The sequence below is a fragment of the Ctenopharyngodon idella genome, chromosome 11, assembly GCF_019924925.1.
Source record: "Ctenopharyngodon idella isolate HZGC_01 chromosome 11, HZGC01, whole genome shotgun sequence".
NCBI classification, from domain to species: domain Eukaryota; kingdom Metazoa; phylum Chordata; class Actinopteri; order Cypriniformes; family Xenocyprididae; genus Ctenopharyngodon; species Ctenopharyngodon idella.
The window spans coordinates 23,610,092-23,633,667 of NC_067230.1; the positions used below are offsets into that span (position 1 = coordinate 23,610,092).

The following is a 23,576-nucleotide window of genomic DNA, read 5'->3' on the forward strand; positions in this document are numbered from 1 at the left end:
AGAACAGAATGGAATCGAATTTAATTTATTTATTTATGTGTAAGAGCACAATAGTGACAAAAATTAAAACAGGGGGTAACTGATTTTAATGACTTTATAAAATTTCCTTAAAGTGTGATTTTGTACCCTTTCACTGTTAGATCATTGGTTGCAGTAGCATGCATTTTAGCATTTTGTAATTCACTGATTTGTATGTAATGATAACAATGATAGGCTGTGGTTTTCGACATGGATTTTCTTCATTTCGCGAGTTACACAAGGCAGTTTGAGCTCTGTTTTCTCACATATATCTCTCCAAATATGTGACAAATCACTGACAGCTGACAAATTAACAGTTGTCAGGATTCTCCATGTGGTTGTGACTTACAAAACAGTCTCATACTTCTTCCTCCATCTTCTTCTCTTTCAGCTCAGACAGGATTGTGATTCAGCGCTATTTATTTCCGAATCACAGAGGAGTGTGTGCCAAGAGTGAGCTTCTGAACACATTTGTACTTACACCATGTGGTTGTTATGAAGGCTTTATGAGCCAGTACGATTCAGTCTAATTTATTTCTCAAATGCCAGGCACACATCCAGGATGCAATTTATTGACTGATTATTAAAGCATGCACTGGCACAGATCAAGGTCTCAGCATGACGGCAGTTATCAAACAACCAACGCACATAAGAGTTGGCCTGTATAGCTTTTAGAGAGGTGTTCTTTCCTGGCTGTTCTAGATTTGTGTTCCAACCTATTGTTCAGGTTTTTATGCATGCGCATTATTTTATTCATTTTCACTTCCTCTCTATCTTTTGTGGGTCTGTTTAATGCAGTCATAGTCTCGTGAGGGCTGTTTTAATTATTTTTATAATCAATCAGTTCTCAATTTCTTAATATTTATTAAAAATATTATTGGTTTTAGATATGTAATATATTTTAATAAATCTAATTTATTATTTATATATATATATTTATTTATATTTATGCTACATTCATTAAATGCTAAATTCATTAACCAGTGTAGAATGACCAAATATTGACCTGGTTCATATATTGGTCTAATTTCAATGCACAGATGCATATCAATGTCATATAAATTCTTAAAAATTATGGCATTCTTTACTGGCATTAATGGTTCCATGAAGGACCTTTAACATTAGTGGAATCTTTCCGATCCACAAAAAGGTCTTTATAGTGGAAAAAGGTTCCTTAGAATATTAAAATGTTCTTTACACTAAGACATTTTTTAAGGATTGGTCAAAGAAAGATTCTCTGGGGAACCCAAAAGTAATCCTTCTATGCACTGTAAAAAAAAATATTGTTGGTTTAACTTAAAAAAGTAAGTTACCTGGTTGCCTTAAAATTTTGAGTTCATTGAAATGCCAAAATCGGAGTGTCTATTTACACTAAGTGCAAATAGCGTTCCTTGTTGGCAAACACTATTTACACTAGCTCCGCCCACCAATGTCTGGTTGGGCCACTCAAGTTTTAAAAAAGACGCACGGAATTCAACATCTTCAGTGGCATAGCAGTAGCGAGCAGTGTCACCAAGTCTGCTTTTTTCGCGCGGAATTGGGCTTCTTTAACACTGTTGCCTCTGGTTGTTTTTCATGTCCACGATTTGAAGCAACCCCAAATAATATGATATTTAGCCCCTGGAATGCGAATTTTACCAGGGGAACGCTGCCAAAAAAGCAAACCCCCCCCCCCCCCCGGAATGCGATTTTTTAATCAATATTTATCGGTAAAACAATCGATAAAAAATCCCCCCTACCGAAATGTGATTGGGCTAGTTTTGGGCTAGTTTTGAGTAGCAATTGGTTGGGGTTTATTTTGAAAACCTGGCAACCATGGTAGAGAGTAAGGCTCGCACACCTTGCTTTTAAAGCGCCAAAGTCACGTGATTTCAGCAGTTTGGCGGTTTGACACGCGATGCGACTCATGATTCGACACACTGATTCATAACGCTCCGAAGCTTCCTGAAACATTGTTTTGAAATCAGCCATCACTAAATAAGTCGTTATTTTGTTTTTTTGGTGCACCAAAAATATTCTTGTCGCTTTATAATATTAATATTGAACCACTGTACTCACATGAACTGATTTAAATATGTTTTTTAGTACATTAATGGATCTTGAGAGAGGAAATGTCATTGCTGGCTATGGAGGCCTCACTGAGCCATCGGATTTCAACAAAAATATCTTAATTTACGTTCCGAAGATTAACGAAGGTCTTACGGGTGTGGAACGCCATGAGGGTGAGTAATAAATTACATTATTTTCATTTTTGGGTGAACTAACCCTTTAACGCGATTGACTCGGTTTCGAATCCGCCTTTTGTCAAGCTCACATTTATTTTCAATAAAAATGAAAATAAAAGTGAAAATAAACCGTGAACAACTGTTTAATAATATTAAAAGTGTTTATTGGGTAGGTTGTCAGGAGAGTTTTTATTCTCCCAATAAGGCAGCATCCATTTAATAATTTTATTAAATATAATCATTTACACTCTATGATATTATTGCATCCTGTTAATGTACAAAAATACTGAGGAGTAAATAGTATCTGCCAATATAAAGTATAGATAGCATCTAATTACTATTTACTCTTATTGCAAAGAACTGATACTTATACATGGCATAAACAGATATCGCTATTTTCACTTAGTGTAAATAGAATATACTGCTATTTTCACTTAGTGTAAATAGCATCTATTGTAAATAATCATCTTAACTCCAAATATCTGGACCACACTAATTATGTTGAATTGACAAAAGAAAGAATGTTGTGTGGCGTCATTGTAACTCCAACCAACCCCTTTGGAACTTTTATTTTTAAGAGTTTGACCTTGTTATGAAAGTCACATTTTGTTTAATAATGAAGTAACTAAATAAAATCCTCTCAAAAATATTGTGTACACTCACATGTATTCGAGGTACAATATAAGTATTTTTCATTCAATGTATAAAAAGTAAATAAATCAAACTTCTCCTGGAAGATAGTTGGCTATAAATGTTAAAAAACATGGACGCAAGTATTGCATTAAAATATTTATCATTTTATCATAATAGACATTGTGTTTGTTACTAGAACACTGGAAAACATTTCTTAAGAATATTTTGCAGTCTAATCAAGTATCTTGAGTTGTTTTTCCCCTTTGAATAATGGTCTTCTGCTGCATTGATGTTCGCCTGGTCAAACTGTAGTCATCATCACCATCATCATCACCACCATCATAACAGTTCAGTCGCGCGCTCGCAGGAAACCGCCTCGCCTGTCTCCTTGACACACCCATAGCTATTGTTGGCACAGTAGGCGCGCGACAACCTTGACATTCCCACACGCGCGTTCAGTTGCACGGTGAAATCTTGTTCTACGTGGATGCATCATCCTTATCAGGAAAAGGAAAGTAAGACAAGCGACTACTGCGGATAAAGGAAGATGCACAAACGCCGAGCGGAGTGCAGGTAAACACACACGCACGGTCATCGCACATCCCCATACAGATGCCCACAGTACCGCACGCGCAGACACACTCCGCTCCTTCACCTGTAATGACAGATCGCTGCTCAAAGCGGTGCATTGTCCCGGGAAAAGGCGAGGAAAGTACGCTTCATGTGAGAGATGACTGAGTGAGTTGCGCGGATGTTGGAGACATGGAGAAACGGGCTCTTGTAACGGCGATCAGCTTGTCCATGAGCCTGCTCGCGCTCATGCTGCTGGTCACGGCGATCTTTACCGACCACTGGTACGAAACCGACACCAGGAGACACAAGGAGAACTGCGACCAGTACGGCTCGGAGTCCAACGACCAAAAAAACAGGGAGATGCCCATCTATCACCTGCCTTTAGTGGACAGTGGGAATGCGAAGCGCAACCTGGCTCTCATGAAGCCCATTCATGTAGGGAGTCGAGAGGAGGAACTGTTGGAGAACTGGAGGGCGATTTTGGGCATGGGCATTTTGGAGACGGAGTGCGGGCGCCCGCTCTTCTCCACCTACTCTGGACTTTGGAGGAAATGCTACTTCCAGGGAATGGACAGGGATATTGACAACCTCATTTCGAAGGGTAAGACCTGGGTGGAAAGTTCATTACAACGCAGAAAAAATCCAATGTTTGCTTAGTTCTGGCTAGGGTGAGAACTGCTTTTAGTAGGCTATCCTACCAGAACCGAACGATGTTCATGAAGTTCAGCTCTGTTAGGCTTCTCAAACGTGTATTCTTTCTTTCTACAGCCACAATAACCTGACAGTGTTTTCTGCATTGAATCTATAACGCGAGCAAACACGCGCGACTAGTGTTATCCGATTCCCGAACACATGACTCTTATGAGTCGGCTCTTTTTAGTTGACTCAAAACAAACAGCGCCACTGGTGTAGTTCGATTCCCGAACGAATGATTCTAATGAGTCGTCTCTTTTCAGGGTATAAAACAGACAGCGCGACCACAGAAGTCAGATTACCGAACAAATGATTCTAATGAGCTGGTTCTTTTCAGTGAATCAAAACAGTAGCTATTAATCAATCGTAGAGCTTTTAACACGATATTGTTACTCAAGGATTAAATCAGCGCAGGCAGCTTCTGACTGGTTGTGCATTTAAAGATGTACATTGAATCTTGTTGTGACAAGTAGTGTATACATGAATAAATTAATGTTTTTGATTGTTTAGGTTTTTTAATACATATATATATATATTTTTTTAAATGAATCGTTAAGGAATCGAATTGTTGATTCTTTGCCATTTCCGTCATTAGTTCTGGCTGTGTGATAAGTGTGCAGGCTTTGTATTTGTGAATTGTGAGTGATGATGATGGTGATGATGGTCTGCATGGTGTGTTGCGTCAAATACATAGGTGAGTGTGGATGAATATTTAGCTTATGCATACTCGTTTCCTGGAAGAAATATCGATTTAATCCTTTTTGTTCTGACACTTATCCGAACTTAAGCTTAATGGACTTTTTGCTGACACTAGTGCCTGACATTTTTGTCTCTCTCTTGACCTGTTTATTTTACTGCAAAGGCACTTTCTGCAAATCAATTTCATGCATGATTGAGCTCAACAGAACAAAACTTTATGAAATTGCCAACCAAGCTAGATGTTTCGCAAAAGTTTCCTTTGAAAGAGATGAAAGTCTCAAGGTGAAAAAAAGCAGAGGAAATGAGTGATGATTCATAGTCAATACAGATTACAGAGATCTGATCATGTCAAGATTAAAAGCGGAAGCCGTGTGCCACCCTGCATTTAAATCAAGCTCAAAGTCACACAGATCACTTGACCTTCGGCACCCAGGCATTGATTTGTGACACAGTCTATTACCATGAGTCCCCGAATCAGCCCATCAAAGAAGAGAGACACTCTAAAGAACTTCTCATCAGATCACAATGGAATTAGCTCAGGTTGAGTGTGTCATGGCAACCGGAAGATCAAAATTCTCTTTATTTCTGTTCATCATTTGTGACTTGATGCTTGCTAGTGATATATGGATCAGTAGGAGTACACTATATTATAAAATAATTTATATTCCATTTCATGGCATTACACTAACATAAAAATAACCCAAGTTGGGTTAAATATGGACACTCCCAGCGATTGGGTAGTTTTATTTAACTCAACTATTGTTTAGAAATTACTATATTGCTCAAATAAAATGAACCAATGAATGAATTAATGTTTAATAAATGAACATTTATTACATTTCTTATTAATAAATGTTCACCTTTTGATTATTACTGTTGCCTCTAGTAATTATATGTCTGATTTTTAATTTCCAGCCTATTTTGGGTTCATTTTAAGACAGCCATATAGTATTTTTTTAATCAGTAGTTGAGTTAAATAACACTACCCAGCAGGTTGGGCAAATATTTAACCCAACCACTGGGTTTGTCCATATTTAACCCAACTTGGGTTGTTTTTAACCCTGCATTTTTTAGAGTGTAGTACTATATGATTACGACTCTCATATTTACACATCAACAAGTCAAAGACTTTACATATGCAATTGGCAGAAACTTTTATTCAAAGCAAGTTGCATTGCATTCATACACTTTACCAGTTTATTCATTCCCTGAGAATTGATCCCACGACCTTGTCTCTAGCACAAATATTTATAGGTCTATATGTAATATAAATATATATATATATATATATATATATATATATATATATATACACACACCGATCAGACATAACATTATGACCACCTTCCTAATGTTGTGTTGGCCCCCCTGTTGGTGGTATGTGTCAAAGTAACATCCACATGGATGGCAGGACCCAAGGTTTCCCAGCAGAACATTGCCCAAAGCATCTTTTTCCCATTGCCTTTTTCCTATAGTGCATCCTGGTGCCATGTGTTCCCCAGGTAAGCGACACACATGCACCCGGCCATCCACGTGAAAAAAGAAAACGTGATTCATCAGACCAGGCCAGCACGGGCACCCTGACTGGTCTGCGGCTATGCAGCTCCACATGCAACAAACTGCGATGCACTGTGTATTCTGACTATTTTCAATCAAAACCAGCATTAACTTGAGCAATTTGAGCTACAGTAAATTTGAGTAAATTGAGCTACAGTAGCTCATCTGTTGGATCGGACCACACGGGCCAGCCTTCAGTCCCCCGTGCATCAATGAGCCTTGGCCGCCCATGACCCCGTCGCTGGTTCATCACTGTTCCTTCCTTGGAGCACTTTTGATAGATACTGACCACTGCAGACCGGGAACACCCCACAAGTTTTGGAGATGCTCTGACCCAGTCATCTAGCCATCACAATTTGGTCCTTGTCAAACTCGCTCAAATTCTTACGCTTGCCCATTTTTCCTGCTTCTAACACATCAACTTTGAGGACAAAATGTTCACTTGCTGACTAATATATCCCACCCACTAACAGGTTCTGTGATGAAGAGATAATCAGTTATTCACTTCAAGTGTCAGAGGTCATAATGTTATGCCTGATATATATATATATATATATATATATGTATGTATGTGTATATACTATATATATATATATATATATATATATATATATGTATGTATGTGTATATACTATATATATATATATTCTATTTGGGTAGCTCAAAAAATGTATTAGCTTGAAAGTGCTGTTTATGAGAGCTATCTCTATAAAAGAACTCACTATGATATTTCATAATCCTTAGGCAGTAATCATGATAGGAAAAGTCATGGGAAATTGGTTCAACAGTTGGGAATACTAGTTTTAGTATTCATTAAAGTACATGGCTGCAACTTAATATCACTGTGAGAAAACTTACAGAGTTGAATTCATTATCAGTGAATACAGAAGTGCACATCTAGCCTTTTTTTGAGGTTTCTCACTGGCTTGGCTCTGTAGTCAATTCAGAGAAGGCACATTTCAATTTCACCCACACGTTTTTAAGAAACTGATAGGAACTAGCCAGACTGAATTCATTTTTCAGACTGAATGAAGTGTCATGTAGCTGACCGTAGGCAGTGTCTTTTTTACTTAACTATACATCTCAGGCTTGCTGCATGATTACTGCAGTGTCTACTCAGCTCTTAGAATCGGCTCACAACTCCTGCCAAATCTGTGTGGTATGGTGTGAACCCAGGCGGAAATAATGACAGAAGGTCACTCTGTCGGGGAGGCGGGTGTTTCAGCAGTGCTTGGCTCTATACTTGTTCTTGGCTCAGTGCTGGAACGTCCAGGGAAAGACAAACAAAACAAATGAAGTAGCAGAGATTAGTGCAAACAGAAATGCATTATAACAGCAACAACACTGCAAGGATTTTGAGGTGAAGCAAGAAGGTGTTTTTTAGTATCACATCCCAGAAGATTTGAGAGGGATTTCATTGGTAAGACCTTTACAAAGCTGCATTTGAAGGGCAGAATTTGTCCTAAACGAGTGTGTGATCCCTGTACAGGTATTGCGGAGCGATGCACATCTGTCAAGTACCATTTCTCCCAACCCATTAGACTCAGGAACATCCCCCTCAACCTGACAAGGACCATACAGCAGGACGAGTGGCACCTCTTACGTAAGTCGCCCAAAGCTTCCTCTCTGCCTTGTGCAGCTCTTGATATGTGTTGAATATTAAGCAGCGCATGCAAGCTGAAGTTAAGTGTGCTTTGCATAGTGAAAACTGTGCAGTGTAAAATACCGAAGACCAACAGGAAGGACGCCTGCCGTGTAAATATTTGCTTTGACAATGATTGTGATTTTTTACTAAATTAAGTTTATTTTTTTTGTATTGTGCTTGTTGACAATACACAGAAGGACCATACTGAGGATCTGGATTAAAAATAGATCAAAATTTGTATTTTGGATAGGAAATTTACGTTATTTGGGATTAGCAAATATAACGGATTATTAAACTCAATATAATCAATGCATTTAGTTTTCATTGATTGATATTTATGGATTGAAAAATACAAATATTATAAATACTTGTGTTAACATTATCTGAAATATGTGCTTCATACGCTCTTAGAAAAAAAGGTTCAATGGGGGTTCTGTATATGCCAAAAAGGTTCTATATAAGGAGAAATGTGACCGTGGAACACAAAACCAGTCATAAGTTGCACGGGTGTATTTGTAGCAATAGCGAACGATACATTGTATGGGTCAAAATTATTGATTTATATGCCAAAAATCATCAGGATATTAAGTAAAGATCATGTTCCATGAAGCTATTTTGTAAATTTCGTATCGTACATATATCAAAATATATCATAATTGCTAAGGACTTCATTTTTTTGCACCCTCAGATTCCAAATAGTTGTATCTTCTTGTCCTATCCTAACAAACCATACATCAATGGAAAGCTTATTTATTCAGCTTTCAAATGATGTATACATCTCAATTTTAAAAAACTGACCCTTTTTGTGACTGGTTTTGTGTTCCAGGGTCTCAAATGTCTTAAATGATTACATTATACTTTCATGTTTACAGGTTATTTCAAATTTTCTCTAGTGATAAAGTATGTTTACGTGCTGTTTAATTCATAAAAAAAAATCAAAATAAAAATGAATTAAGACAAAATTCATTAATTAAAACTAAATCTATAAAATGATCCCATGATGGGAACCCCTAAAAGGTTCTGAAAACACCTGACAGAACCCTTTAAGGTTCTTTATAGAATGTTTTGGAAATAAAATATAAAAAGTTTTACATTAAAAAGTTCTATATAAAAAGTTTTCTTTTTTACCCCTCATGAAAGAACTGATATGGAAGCTTGTTTCTGCCTCTGAATAAAAAATAAAAAAGGTAATTGCGACTTTTTTTTCTCAGAATTGCATGATATAAAGTCGCAATTGCGTGTTACAAAGTCAGAATTGCTAGATATAAACTTGCAGAAAAAAATTATGAGTTTATATCTAGCAATTCTGACTTTGTAACACGCAATTCCTTCTTTTTTCCCCTCAGAATTGGACTTCATAACTCGCAATTGCGAGTTTATATCTCACAATTCTGAGAATATATGAGTCATAATTGTGAGATATAAACTCGAATTGAGAGAAAAAAAGTCATAATTGCGAGAAAAAGTCATAATTGTGAGATATAAACTCGAATTGTGAGAAAAGTCAGAATTGCGTTTATATAGTTTATATGGAGTTTATATCTTGCAATTGCAACTTTATATCTCACAATTCTGACTTTATAACTTGCAATTGCGACTTTGTCAAGAAATTCTGAGAAAAAAAGTCAGAATTGCGAGATAAAATGTCGCAATTATCTTTTCTTTTTTTTTTATTCTGTGGCGGAAACAAGCTTCCATAGTTAGACGTAAAAAGCTGAAGAGAAACATAAAACAATGGCTTTTAAAAGTGAATTTATTTAAATGTACAAGTGTTTCTCTTCTGGAAAAACTGCTCAAAAATATCAAAAATTCAACCAATCAAATGCTCTCTAGAATGCTAACAATTAGGAATAGCAAATAAGGGTTCACAAATGTGACTTTAACTACAGGCTACTGGCTAAAAAATCCAATTTCCGGTTCAAATTCTAAGATAGACAGCCATTGGGTCCTATTGTCCATTCCGTAATAAGAATACAGCTCATGTGTTTTGTGCTAATGCAGTTATTGCATGTCCTGTCATGAATATGTAATCACAACCTTTTCTTGCATCTCCATGATATGATTATGTGCCCCACGGTACACAAACTTGGTCAAATGTCATTTTCTGTTGGAAGGAATCTTATTAGCTCTTATGATGTTGTAACTTAGCAAGTCTCGAGGGAGCCTACAAGCCTTAATTACAGCCCTCGTTAAAATGCCTCCTAATTAAGCTTTTCTTCCTCCATGCATGTGTCCCAATCAGATTCCATAATGTGATATAATGTGATATACCTCCAAATTAAACTTACTGAATCAATATCTGCAATCAGCAGCTCCAAAACTTTGCATAGAATCAGAAGAGATTATTGAGCCCACACAACTCAGTGAAAGTTCCTAAAGATAAGGTGTTACCCATAGCTATATAGTGTGAGTTGTTGGATAAGTGGGTGGTAGTCATGGAAACAGTGTGTTTTTCTGTGGTGTCCAGATCTGCGGCGCATCACGGCGGGGTTCTTGGGCATGGCTGCTGCCGTAATGCTGTGTGGAAGCATTGTGGCCGCCGTGGGATTTTTCTGGGAGGAAAGCCTCACCCAGCATGTGTCTGGACTCCTGTTCCTTATGGCAGGTACACAATTCTGCTTATTCGGCCTTATTATCTAACTTTCTCCTTTTTTTTCTTGGCTACTTGTTACTCGTTTCGCCCAGTTGCACGCTTTCTCGTAGGTGGTTCTCTTTCCTTTCCAAGTTGTTGTCTACCTTGTTCATTCTCCCACGTCTTGTCTATTTATCTCCTTCTGTCTTATATATATGTGAAAAAGACGAGATACATACATATATATATATATATATATATATATATATATTAGTAGTGGGGATTTTTCAGTGACTCTTTCTGCAGGTTACATCATTGCACCAGTAGGTGGCAGCAAATGAATTTGTAAGTGAATCATTCTTTCAAATCATTCTTTCAAATAATTCGTTCAAAAACAGGGATTCATTCAGAAGTGTCTGGCTGCGTCCAAAACAGGAATATGGTCTTCTTTTGAATAAGTAATTACTTTGTGACGCATTCGATGAACACTTTATTATCCCATGAGACCACAGAAGAGGATTTATGAATGACGCAACTGTAAGGCAGTAACAACATGGCGGATGTAGCTGAATTTCATTCACGCTGCGTCCGAAATCACGTACTGAGTTGGTACTTAATTTGAATTTGAATTTACTTGTTAAAAAGTATGAACTATATAATATGAATATGGGTAGTATGAATGAAATTCGGACGTACTACATCCGCCATGTTGTTACTGTCATGTGACCTATCAGCGTCAGTTGCGTCGCTTCTCTTCCATTCATAAATCCCCTCCCGCGGCCTGACGGGATAGTATAGTGACCATCGAATGCACACTTCAGAATCTTTGCGGAAGTAGTAGGTTATTTGGGGACTTTTCACCTAATGTATTCGGACATGGGCCTACTACTCTTTTGGCGTACTGTTTTTAGCATACTAGGTAGTGGGGAAGTATTCGATTTCGGATGCAGTATCATTCTATCCATATATTTATAATATATAGAACATACTTTTTAATGGTCGAGAAGTAAATTCAAATTCAAATGTAGTACCTACTAGAAAGTATGCAATTTCGAACGCACCACAGCATTCTATATGGCATGAATGTGTGGTATGAATGAAATCTGGACATAATACATTGTCATGTGACCTAGAGCGTCAGTTGCGTTGCTTCACTGCCATTCACAGCTTCCCTCCTGTGGCCTCATGGGATATTGGATCATGTGATAGTGTTTATCAGATGCACTCTTTTTTTCACATACTATTTTTCACCTACCATATAGTAGGGAAGTGTGCATATTTGGATGCAGCCCTTATCTTTATGAGTGAGTCAATTAATCATTTATTCAACTGATTCCTTCAAAAATGAGACAATATGGCGGATATTACATTCAAATTTCATTCATACTATTCATATTCATACTGTATAGAACATACTTTTTATTGGGCGCGATCTATCTATCTATCTATCTATCTATCTATCTATCTATCTATCATCTTTATAATTCCTTTCTCTAACTCTTTTTACATTACATGAGGAGAAGAGTTCAGATGTTTATTTTTTGGGGACTCAAAACCTCTTCTTTCCCACAGGAATCTTTTGCACAATCTCACTGTGCACCTACGCAGCGAGTGTGTCATACGACCTATCCAGGAACCCTCCTTTCATCTACGGTCTGCCCGGTGACGTAGACCACGGTTACGGATGGTCCATCTTTTGTGCATGGGTCAGTCTGGGCCTAACAGTGGCGTCAGGTTGTATCTGCACAACTTATCCCTTCTTGAGCCGCACAAAGGCTCTTCGCTCCAAAACGGCAAGGGAGTCATCTGTATGAGCGCCCTCTGTGGCCTGGAGGACTCAGCAAAACATTAATCAGCACTTGGCGCTTTAGTAAAATGGATTCAAGTAGGACTTCATGCTGTATGGAGCAGTTTTGAATGTCTTGTAGATTTCTGATACCTTTGTGGGGCTCTTTTGAGATGTATTGATGTTACACAGAACGAAAGACAAAGACTGTTGCATTTCCTGTGTGTCTTCTACACACATTTGCTTACAAATCACACACATAAAAAAGAAAATACACACAAATATACAGTATGTGTGAATATAATGAACAAAACCTTTGATTTGAAATGGATATGTGTATGTTTTGGGGTTGTTGTGATGCAATCGTTCTCTGGATCAGGTGACACTTAGGATCTGAGCCACAATTTTTTATGCAAACCATCTGAAATTCAAATGATTGCTCTGATCATGGTCAGTATTATTTTTTTATTGTGATTAAAGCATATGTTTTGGTTTTCCAACTACATGCAAATGGATACAAGTCGACTAACCATTGGCTCCAGAGCTGATATTTCAAATGAAAAACAGCTAAAGAATTCAATCAGGGATGAACAGGACGCTTCATGTCACCACATCGGACAAATGTATAAAGGCATGATTGCATATATATCACCTTTGGGTAACAGCTGGTGGCTGTTCAGAAAGATTGAAAAATCAAAGGGACATGAGAAGTCTTGAGATCTAAGACGTGGATATGCAATTTCATGATTGGATGAAATGTCTCTGAAGATTCAGAACTTGAATGTGGCTGTCACTGGCAGTGCAGTCATAATATGGCAGCATGCTTAAAGTGGATGCTCTCTCATCTCAATCTACCAGCCTCGCTCATGAAAGGCCCCTCATGATGTCACGTCATTGCTGAAAATACCAATCCTTCCGTTCCACACGAAGCAACGCTAATATAAAGCGACGAGGATTATATTAACTGCAGGATGTTGTTTTCCAAACTGAGCCAAAACAGTAACATATCCCTGAAACTGTACTGTTTGCCTCAAAACTTCTACTGTGTTTCTGAAAGTGTATCGTAAATAAAATATTATAATGATGAAATAAAGGTCTATGAAGAAACCAAACTCTTTCGTGTGAACTTAGGCAGTATTTCAGTTTGTTTTATGTGTTATTTTTGTCAGACATATGGCAACTTCTTTTAAGCAGAGCCAGCATGTTTTCTGCTTTCTCTTTTTCATGGAGAATATACTGTAGGCTACCTGTGCAGAAATATTAAACAATGCCATTAATTTCACCTCACATAATGGCTAGAAAAGCAGTTTATAATGATGAAAAATAAAGCTTAACATGATTTGTTGATGCTTTATTATGAATAAAATTAATAGAGAAGAGTCAATTTTGACATCCAATTTTTCCCATATTAAAGGGTTCACCCAAAAATGAAAATAATGTCATATATGACTCACCCTCATGACGTTCCACACCCGTAAGACCTTCGTTCATCTTCGGAACACAAATTAAGATATTTTTGTTGAAATCCGATGGCTCAGTGAGGCCTGCAAGACGAAGGTCTTACAGGTGTGGAACGACATGAGCTTGAGTAATAAATGACATTATTTTCATTTTTGGGTGAACTAACCCTTTAACTTTTATATTGAGTGCCATGGTCCAGGAAAACAAGGAACAAGTGTTAGGCCTACTATTATAGTTATTATCAAGAGTGCACATAAGTGGTACGCAGGTGCGCATGCGCGGTAAAAAATAAACAGTGCTCAACAGAAAACACAGAGGTAAGTGCTTTTGAGTACCAACATCTTTGGGGACCGGTTCACAGGGACACGTTTACTCACTGGAATAGGATTTTTCTCCTTCTCTAGTAAGATAGCTATCACGATGATAAGTGTGTTCTTTCATTTTTAGGTTTGCAACGGATCGCAGTTAGTCCGTGATAAGGTCCAACGGTTCGGCACGCATGTGATTCGCGGATTAACTGCTAAATTTAACCATCATAGAGTGAAAGTTTATCATTTGGACACGTTTTTTTTCGCCAATTAACACATTCAAACGATTTTAAAAGCGGAAGAAGAGGCGAAAATCGGGACTCGCGAGCTGTTATCTGTACGCACAGCCTCACACCCCCGAAACGCGCGGACGCAGAGAGAGAGAGAGAGAGAACGCGCGCGTGCTGGAACACCGAATTAATTCCTCTTTCGCGTTTACTTGCGCTTGAACGGACACATACACAAAATTATGTCAAAATACCTGTCTCGGCAAGTATTCTCTCGGTTATGTCATAGGTGAACATTTGAGAAAGAAACCGGATGTGTGTCAGTTATTCGGTCCGTGCTTTCCTTCTTAAAGTGACAGCAGCCTAATATTCTTGCTGTTGTCTGTGTCATTAATGTTAGTAAAATAAAATTAAATAAATAAAAAAAAAAATCATTATCTACCATGTTCGAGAGAAAAGAAGATTGTGAGGAGAGCAGTCAGGAGGAAAGTGATGAGGACAGCTTTTAGGATAAGTGTGTCGCATAAAGTGTGAGTACCAAGCAACATCTCCAGGTGCTCCCTTGAGAACCAGACCAAAAAAAGTTATGTGCACCCCCTTTTTTTTTTTTTTTTTTAGTAATTTTATGTGCTTTTGTCATTTTTTATTAGTTTTTTTATATATTCATATTTAACTTTAATTTATTTTTATTTGATTTTTAGTCATTTTAGTAGTTCATTTCAAGGAAACGTTTCAATTTTCGTTTTTTTTTAATCTAATATTTATATTTTATCTTATTTCAGCTTTATTTTAATAAATTAAAACATTTTAATAGTTTTAGTTAACAATAACACTGACCTGGAAATATCAGGGAAGTTTAAAATTGTAATGATCAGGCCTGGAAAAGTAATGTAATTTGAAAAGAAAGACAAAATGTTAAAAACGACAGTGTATACAAATTGTTCTATTTAAAGTATTGGAATAAATGTATAAAATGTACTAAATGCTCTTTGTGAGTAAAATCTCTATTTATTTAGGTTATTTAAAATCCCAGTAATCACAAATTACGAGAAAAGTAATGGAAATTGATATTAGTAAAGAATAATTTGCATTATAAAAAGATGGATATGCAGGATTTGTTTTTACAGAATAGGACTTGCAATTATTCTGCCACAAGAGGGCGCAATATTATCATCAATACACACACAAACCCTCGTCTAAAGTCTGAAAACGCGTGCGTGTATGAACTGTTGTGATGGGGAAGAGGGGGCAACATGGCGGTAACATATTGTGCATTACTCTTCTTGTCGAGTGTGCCACAGAAAACAAAAAGGACAAAACTCAAATTGTTGAAACAACAAACAATGTCCCAAATAAAAAGATTGTATTATCATACAGATGACATTAATCAGAATGAAACTTACAGGTACTGAGCACTCGCACAAGCGAGGGAAAACTACTTCAACATGTCTGCGAAATGTAGGCCTACTGTAAATGAGGCTGGGAGTCGAGTGACTCGTGCTGGAGTAGATAAATAGTGCCACCCGCGCGCGTGTGTGTAATATGTCCTGACCAAAAAAAGTGAAAAAGAAAAAAAGCTTTTACCAGTGCGCTTGTGTCCTCAAATGAGTAAAAATAGTCATATATCCTGAATTAGGCCTGCCTATTTGAAGACTGAACACTATTTACAATAAGAACATATTCCCAGTGTCTCAGTTGACTTTCTATCATAGATGTGGTGTTGTACTGTGAATTACAAAAATACAGCCTTTTCTTCATAAAGGGAGAAGTCACAAAAACACAGGAGATATAACATGCATTCCTCATATAGTAGTATTAAAAAGAATAAAAACAACAGCTTCTAAATTTGCTTTTGTACAAAGTCAAAATATCTTCTCACAGATCTTCTTGACTAAATACTCAGACAGACAGGATTTAATTTGATTGTATGTACTAAAACTACTGATACCTGCACTAGAAATGTATGGAAAAGTTAATGAAAAACACATAATATACAAGTTCGGACACACACAAAAAATATTGCAATACATTTAATATTATTTTCGACTGTCCTCAGTAACTGTCTCCTTTGAAGTCTGTGGAGTTGAGCTGAGAGACATTGTCCCATGTAACCAGGCTGGAAGGTGGCACAGTGTTTTTCTCTAAATCATTTTTTAGGTTACTTAGAAACATTGAACACACTGAATTATGTAAATCTCAAATAAAATCAAGTCAAAAGCTTATAATACTCACAAATCCACACGTTTATGTCTTAAAATCTGAAGGAAAAAAAGTCTCTTGACATCGTTCGTCATTTAAAACACCCGTTTGTAGGTCCAAAAAGTGTTCGTTGCAGATATCTTCATCTTTAAACACAGATTTTGAGTTCGTTTACTCTATGATTTCTGCTTACTGAACATTCCTCTCCTGCAAAATGTTTCAAGTATATAAATGAGATTTAAAATGACAGTGATTGCGTGACCACTGAAGGTTCAAAGGTCATTCGTTTTTGTATCATTTGGCCAAAAAATGACATTTTTGATGCCACTGGAATTTTAGACGTCATTTGAATCAAATTGAATCTGTTGTTGTCATATTACAGATTTCAAAAGGCTAAAGGCCCGTTCACACCAAGGATGCTAACTGTAACGATAACGATAAAAATATAGTTTTAAAAATCGTTTTAAATGTAAAAGAGTCCACAGTTAACGGCACAGATAAACAATATTGTTGGAATCACTTTCACAATGATTTTTTCCACCTGATGAATGATAAAGACATTAACAGCCAATCAGAATCCATCCTAGTTTAAAGAGCTTGAGCATTTAAATCGACAGTCCGCTGGTGTGAAAGCTAATATAGTTATCTTTATAGTTATCATTCTTTGTGTGAACAGGCCTTGAAGCTTATTCAGTCAACCAAATCAATAACATTTTAATACTATATTTTTCCTGAAATCTTTACAGCTTTGTCAAAAACAAAAAAACAAAAAAAAAAGATGTAAATTTTTAAAACGCTTAGTCCCTCTTTCTTTCTTCTTTGAAGACTAGAATCATCTCAACAGCAGAAACACGCGTGTATTCACACACATACGAAACATACAGTGGATAACACAACAACGCACAAAAAAACATCTGCAGTCCTCCATGGCTGCTTTGAACTCCTCTTTTGAACCCTTTCCTCCTGTCAGTCCTGTTTACGAGGATTTTAACGACGGCATCCTGTCTGCGGCATCAACTCATGCCTGATTTAGAAACCCTTGATGATGCAATATGCCTCCATGGAGGATAAGATGATGTACATCAGCCAGAGACTGAAAAACAACGTTGTGGTCAGGATTTTGGGAGTCCGCGGGCCACCAAGTTCCCCCCCGATCTCGGGCCTGCGGCGGTACATGAGGACGGCGACACAGATGAAGGCAAAGATGGTGAAAAGGGTGACGGAGAACGCCAACGTGCCGGGGTCCACGCGGAAGTACTGGCCCTTTGCCTGGTGATATACAGGCAGCGATGGACCAGGCCACTCCGATGCCCAGAAAGACGTTCACAGCATTGCTGCCCGTCACATTGCCGATGGAGGCGTCAGCGTACTGATCCTGGATGGCTGCCACCTTACTAGCGAATGTGTCTGATTATAAAGAGGTGGTGAGAGAAAGACAGAAAGGAATAAATATTGTCAAGCTGCAAAAATAGCTGCATCAATAAATGGGTGAACTTTATGAAATCTGTAAAGAATATGTCCAGTTTATATTTTGCCTGAAAATCCAAATAAGAAATAAGAAATCAGAATTTGTGTAAAGGAAATTAAGCTTATTTTTAAGACCATTAAGCATTTGTATTGTGACAATATTTTCAAGACATTTAAGCACATTTCCCTCCAAATTCTCATTGTAATCAAAAATGCAAAAATGTGAAATGATCGCATGCAAAAAAATATAATTTGAATAATTATTATTTTAAAGTACTTTTCATTATCATTAGATCATGCTGATTTAAATGTACACCATTTAAAAAAAAACATTTCTTTTATATTTTTGAAATAAGTCTCTAATGCTTAACAAGGATGAATTTATTTGATAAAAAAAAAAACAGTTAAAAGATATAATTTTAAATAAGTGTTTTAATATATTTTAAAATTGAATTTATTCCTGTGATGGCTGTGCTGAATTTTCAGTGTCACATGATCTTTCAGAAATCATTCTAATATGCTGATTTGGTGCTCAAGTAACATTTCTTATTATTATTAATGTTGAAAAGAGTTGTGCTGCTTATTATTTTTATTATATTATTGTCTTATAGTAATTTTTCAGCTATGCATCTGTCATGATTATTGAGGATTATGAGGATTGGAACTACTTAAGGGTGACTAAATGATGACAAAATTTTCTTTTTTGGGTGAATTATCCCTTTAAGGACCCATCAGCCTGTGCCATTTAGAGTTTCATGACTGAACTATGTATATATACTGTTCTTTTGCTTTCTATATATTATACAATATACTGTATATACATATATAATGAAATTTGGGGGAAATGTGCTTAGTTGTAAATAAATCTAATAATTCATATGCTTTTGGAGTGAAATGTGACTTGAACAAGTTTTCAAAGAGAAAATCTGCAGTACCTGGCACAGAGGTTCCCAGAGCCACAAACACAACCGCAGTTACAGAGTCTTTCAGGCCAATAGTGCATCCAAAATGGGATGCAATGTCTCCAATGAACGCAGTGAGGACGCCAATCATGATGATGGACACGATGAAACACGCCCAGCCGTTCCAGTAATCAGTGGGCGGCACGAACGCAAACAGAACCTTCCAGAACACAGTCAGGAAGTGCATGACGTAGTCAAAGCAAGATGGCATCTTTTCTTCCCCACACTCTTCATCATCATCGTCCCCTTAGGATGAGAAAAGGGAGAGGAGATTTAAATTATGGATTGGTTTGTTTGTTTCCTGTGAAGAGACAGACTGTCCCCTTCCTCTAGGGAACATCAGTGTGTGATAAGCATATTGCTGTTACACCAAATAGAGACACCAATCAAATCTCTTAAATCTGAGGAGGCAGAACCACAGAATGAAGCTCAGAGGACCAGAAGTCCAACACCATCTGTGTTAAGCCAAATAGCACACCTAAAAATCTTAAAGTCACCATGAAATCAAGATCGACAATTCTTATTTTTAATGGAATATTGCAGTATTTATTATAAAGGATTTATCTGTGCACATCTTTTTTTTTTTTAAATTCTCATGCCCTCATAATCTTTAATCAAAAGAACTTCCCCTCCCTCCTGCAGTGACATCTCTTCTCTTCTCTGATGATGTGTTCACCAGCACAAGGGCGGGACAAGCTGTCAATCACAGCAATAGCAAACCACACCCATCCAATCAATAAAAATCAAGTCCTGCCCTACATGGTAACTGTTTGAACATATTTTAAGAAATGTCAGTGCAAGTTGCTTTCAGTTAAAACAGCTCAGAAATGCAGTTCAGTCTGAGACTAGGCTTAAGCTTTGTCTGTGAAACCGGGATTCATTAAAATTAATTATTAAAAACATAATTTTTTTAATTCATTTAAATTTATAATTAAATATTTTCATTTATTTTACATATATAAATTAGTGCTGTCAATCGATTAAGAAAATAACGAATTAATCGAGATTAATCGCACCTAACATTAAAGTTTTTAATATATTTTTATATTGTAATAATTTCACATTTAATCTCCTAATTAATGTAGAAACAACATAAAGACAGTATATATTAAATACTTGAATAAAGTTATCAAACACTTCACAGTCTTCACTGCATAAATTATAAATTAAATATAGATTAATCCTTATTAAAGCTATAAAAGTTGTTCAGTCGAGAGCAGTGAGTGATTTTCTCTTTGTCTTTTGTTCTTTGATTAACATTACCAACAGACATTACAGCAGCAGGTTTATTAGGCTGCTGTCACTTTAAGATCTGACACATATGACGCAGATCTGATACACATCCGATGTCCTCACAACTCTTTATGGTCATTTAATTGATAAAAATACATTTATAATTCATTTTTTAATTAAGACAATTATTATTTTACATTTATTTACAGTTTTTAGTTAAGACTATATTATTTACTATTATAGTTTTTTTCACACCATATACATTTAATTTTTACTATTACTATGGTAATTTGTAATTGTAATTACATTTTTTTTTACATTTAATTTACATTTATGTTTAGGTGTGCAAGAATTTAGGTGTAAAAGCAACACCTTCCATTGACAGCCTACGCAACCTATGTGAGTGCTTTGTTTGCACAAAAAAACATAATTTACCACTTTATTTACAAAATATTAATCTCTGACGTGCAACGTCCTCTTTCACATCAACACAAAATGCGTGCGTCGTGGTTCTCTCATGAACGCACGTTGGATATTTATATTTTATAAATAAAGCGGTAAATTATGTTTTTTGCACAAACAAAGCACTCACGTCACTTCATAAAATTGAGGTTACACCATTGGAGTCACATGGATTAATTTTATAATGTCGTTACTACCTTTCTGGGGCTTGAAAGTGGTAGTTGCATAGGCTGTCAATGGAGGGACAGAAAACTCTCAGATTTCATTAAAAAGATCTTCATTTGTGTTCTGAAGGGTTTGGAATGACATGAGTGTGAGTGATTAATGACAGAATTGTCATTTTTGGGTGAACTAACCCTTTAATGAGAAAAAGTGATCAAAAATTATTTTACATAATACAGTGTCATCATGACAAAGAAGTTCATTTTGGTTCACAACTGGAGCACTGCAGTGCAGAGTGAGGCAGCCCTCTATAAACTGCCTAATGTCTAATTATGAGAAATATTCCCCAGGAATTTCGATTATGATCTCCCTCCCTCTCTCTCCTCTTGGCTCAGGCTGCACTAACAAGCTCTGTCAGCTTCAGTCAAGCCTGTCAGAATGAGTGTTTGTGTATTAATCTGACTGCATGTGCGTATGTGGACAAAAAACAGTCACAGAGCTTTGCGTCCACACATTCCTTATTAATACACTGCTACATGACAAAAGACACTTCAGAAACTGTGCAGACGGAGGGTGAAAGCAAAAGGCCTTGACATTTTAGAGAAGAGACTGGAGCTGGCTTGTGTTTGGTCATGATCACAATAAGCTTGACTGATGTTAGAATAATTCTGGGTAAAAAAAACCAACCCTTAAGAAACACATTGATGTCTTTTTCTCTGAGTTTTTCCTGGAGTTGTTCTCAAAAACACTTCACATCCCATTTTACTTTTATAATGTGACTTATTTCCGAATAAAATAAGATGCAAAAAGAAAAAAAGATTACAGTTGGTGAGAATTGGTAAGATTACAATTAAAAGATTTTGAAGACAAACAGAACTAATATTGAGAAATTATAATGGATGTTTGCTACTGAATATTAAGCTACCAAACTGGTTCTTGGGAACTTAATAATGAGAACTCAGGATGAGAAAGCAAATTATGATTATATCTTCCCTCTCCGGCACCAGTATGATTGACACTCTGGAGTGTCATTTTAATTGATGAAACACTCACATGCATTTCTCTGTGGCTACAGGCAGGTATTCAGCTCCAGCACAATTTAAATTGAAATAGTGTGCTAATTAAAGATATGTGGCAAAATTAGCACAGTGATTGAGCAGCAATTAGAACATGCCTTTTTTAGAGATGAAGCCGTAAAATAGCCTCGTTTTCTAGCATTCTGTCTGTCAAATCCATCAAGTCTGCAGGGGACTATGTAATGGTTGTTTTTACAGTATGTAGAGACTTAATGGTAAAATGTGGCAGCATTTTCTCAGTGGCTTACCTGAGCTGACAGTGATGGCTTCTACAAACTGGTCTCTCCAACTGTTGGTCCCAACCAAAAGGGCCAAGTTGGTTTTCTTTATGAGTTTGTCGACTGTGCTCTGGAAGGGGGTTAAAATCATTACAACTGAGTTAACAATACTTAAAAGGTTTAATGGTAACAGTTGACAACAATGTTTACTTTATTAACCTGAACTAACAATGAAAAACAATACTTCTACGGCATGTATTAATCTTAGTTGGTTGTTAATTTCAACATTTACTAATACATTTTTAAAATTAAATGTTATATGTGTTTTATTAATGTTTTAAGAGTGTGCTGTGTACTAACAAAGAACAACTGTTTAAAGCTGCAGTCCGTAACTTTTTTTTGGTTACAAATGATCCAAAATTAAATATTGAGCAAGTACATAACCAGACAGTGTTCAAAACTATCTCCTTACCTTAGCCCAACGCTAAGCTTGTAATAATGTTTTTTAATTTGAGTGGTACTGGTAAGAAATATGAGTTTGCCTTTGCGTCATTACGTCACGTCTGTATACATAAAGAAGGACTCCCGGATGCTGCAGGTGGTGGATCATTTGAAGACTATTTTACAGCAGCTGTAATAAGTAAGCTTGTCATTTTGATGGCTAATTGTAATCAAGAATGGTAAAGATGACCATCATCAGTGAATCACCAGTAGTAAAAAAGACTTCGGACTGCGGAGTGGGAATGCGACCTATAGTCCGTCGAAAACAAGAATAAAAAGTGGTTTGGAGCATGTATCAAACTACCAAAGTCACCTGATTTCAGTAAACGAGGCTTAGTTACGTCATAAGTGTTTCAAAACGTTTAGAAATTTCAATGGTTCATGTGACTTTGGCAGTTTGATACACGCTCCGAACCACTGATTCGAAACAAAAGATTCGTAAAGCTTCAAAGCTTCATGAAGCAATGTTTTGAAATTGCCAATCACTAGAAATTCTTGAATAAAGTCGTTATTTTGTTTTTTTTGGCACACAAAAAGTATTCTCGTTGCTTCATAACATTAAAGGATTAGTTCACTTTCAAATGAAAATTAGCCCAAGCTTTACTCACCCTCAAGCCATCCTAGGTGTATATGACTCTCTTCTTTCTGATGAAAACAATCGAGAAATATTAATAATTACCCTGACGCATCCGAGCTTTATAATGGCAGTGAACAGGGGTCACTAGTATGAGCTGAACAAAGTGCTTCCATCCACATCCATCATAAACGTGTGCTCCACACGGCTCCGGGGTGTGAATAAAGGCCTTCTGAAGTGAAACGATGCGATTATGTATAAAAAATATCCATATTTAAACAAGTTATGAAGTCAAATATCGAGCTTCCGCCAGACTGCCTTCCGT

The 23,576-nt window shown here is 36.6% G+C and overlaps 2 protein-coding genes across 5 annotated transcripts in view; one reads left to right on the forward strand and one right to left on the reverse strand.

The window, feature by feature from the left end:
• Nucleotides 1-2,103: 2,103 nt before the first annotated feature.
• On the forward strand, nucleotides 2,104-13,513 carry tmem178a (transmembrane protein 178a). Of its 4 annotated transcripts, none has more exons than XM_051911979.1 (4): nucleotides 2,104-2,240; nucleotides 7,888-8,001; nucleotides 10,511-10,648; nucleotides 12,188-13,513. In XM_051911979.1, the coding sequence occupies exons 1-4, from the start codon at nucleotides 2,111-2,113 to the stop codon at nucleotides 12,427-12,429; spliced, it is 624 nt and encodes a 207-aa protein (XP_051767939.1). In that variant the 5' UTR covers nucleotides 2,104-2,110; the 3' UTR covers nucleotides 12,430-13,513. The 4 variants fall into 4 exon arrangements, with proteins under 4 accessions (XP_051767939.1, XP_051767938.1, XP_051767941.1 ...); XM_051911978.1 differs by lacking the exon at nucleotides 2,104-2,240 and adding an exon at nucleotides 2,969-4,050; XM_051911981.1 differs by lacking the exon at nucleotides 2,104-2,240 and adding an exon at nucleotides 2,983-3,449.
• A 2,230-nt stretch (nucleotides 13,514-15,743) lies between these two features.
• The window catches only part of slc8a1a (solute carrier family 8 member 1a), a 50,285-nt gene continuing 42,452 nt past the window's right edge, over nucleotides 15,744-23,576 (reverse strand). The window contains 4 exon segments of the mRNA XM_051911971.1: nucleotides 15,744-17,877; nucleotides 17,879-18,003; nucleotides 18,999-19,271; nucleotides 22,207-22,306. Of these exon segments, the coding sequence (XP_051767931.1) occupies nucleotides 17,626-17,877; nucleotides 17,879-18,003; nucleotides 18,999-19,271; nucleotides 22,207-22,306 (750 nt within the window). The 3' untranslated portion in view covers nucleotides 15,744-17,625.

Bases quoted from the DNA above. Each gene is read 5' to 3' on its own strand.
- tmem178a (XM_051911978.1), top strand. From the start codon at position 3,639: ATGGAGAAACGGGCTCTTGTAACGGCGATCAGCTTGTCCATGAGCCTG. The intron at 4,051-7,887 runs GTAAGACCTGGG...ATCCCTGTACAG, and splicing joins TGACAACCTCATTTCGAAGG to GTATTGCGGAGCGATGCACA. The intron at 10,649-12,187 runs GTACACAATTCT...TCTTTCCCACAG, and splicing joins ACTCCTGTTCCTTATGGCAG to GAATCTTTTGCACAATCTCA.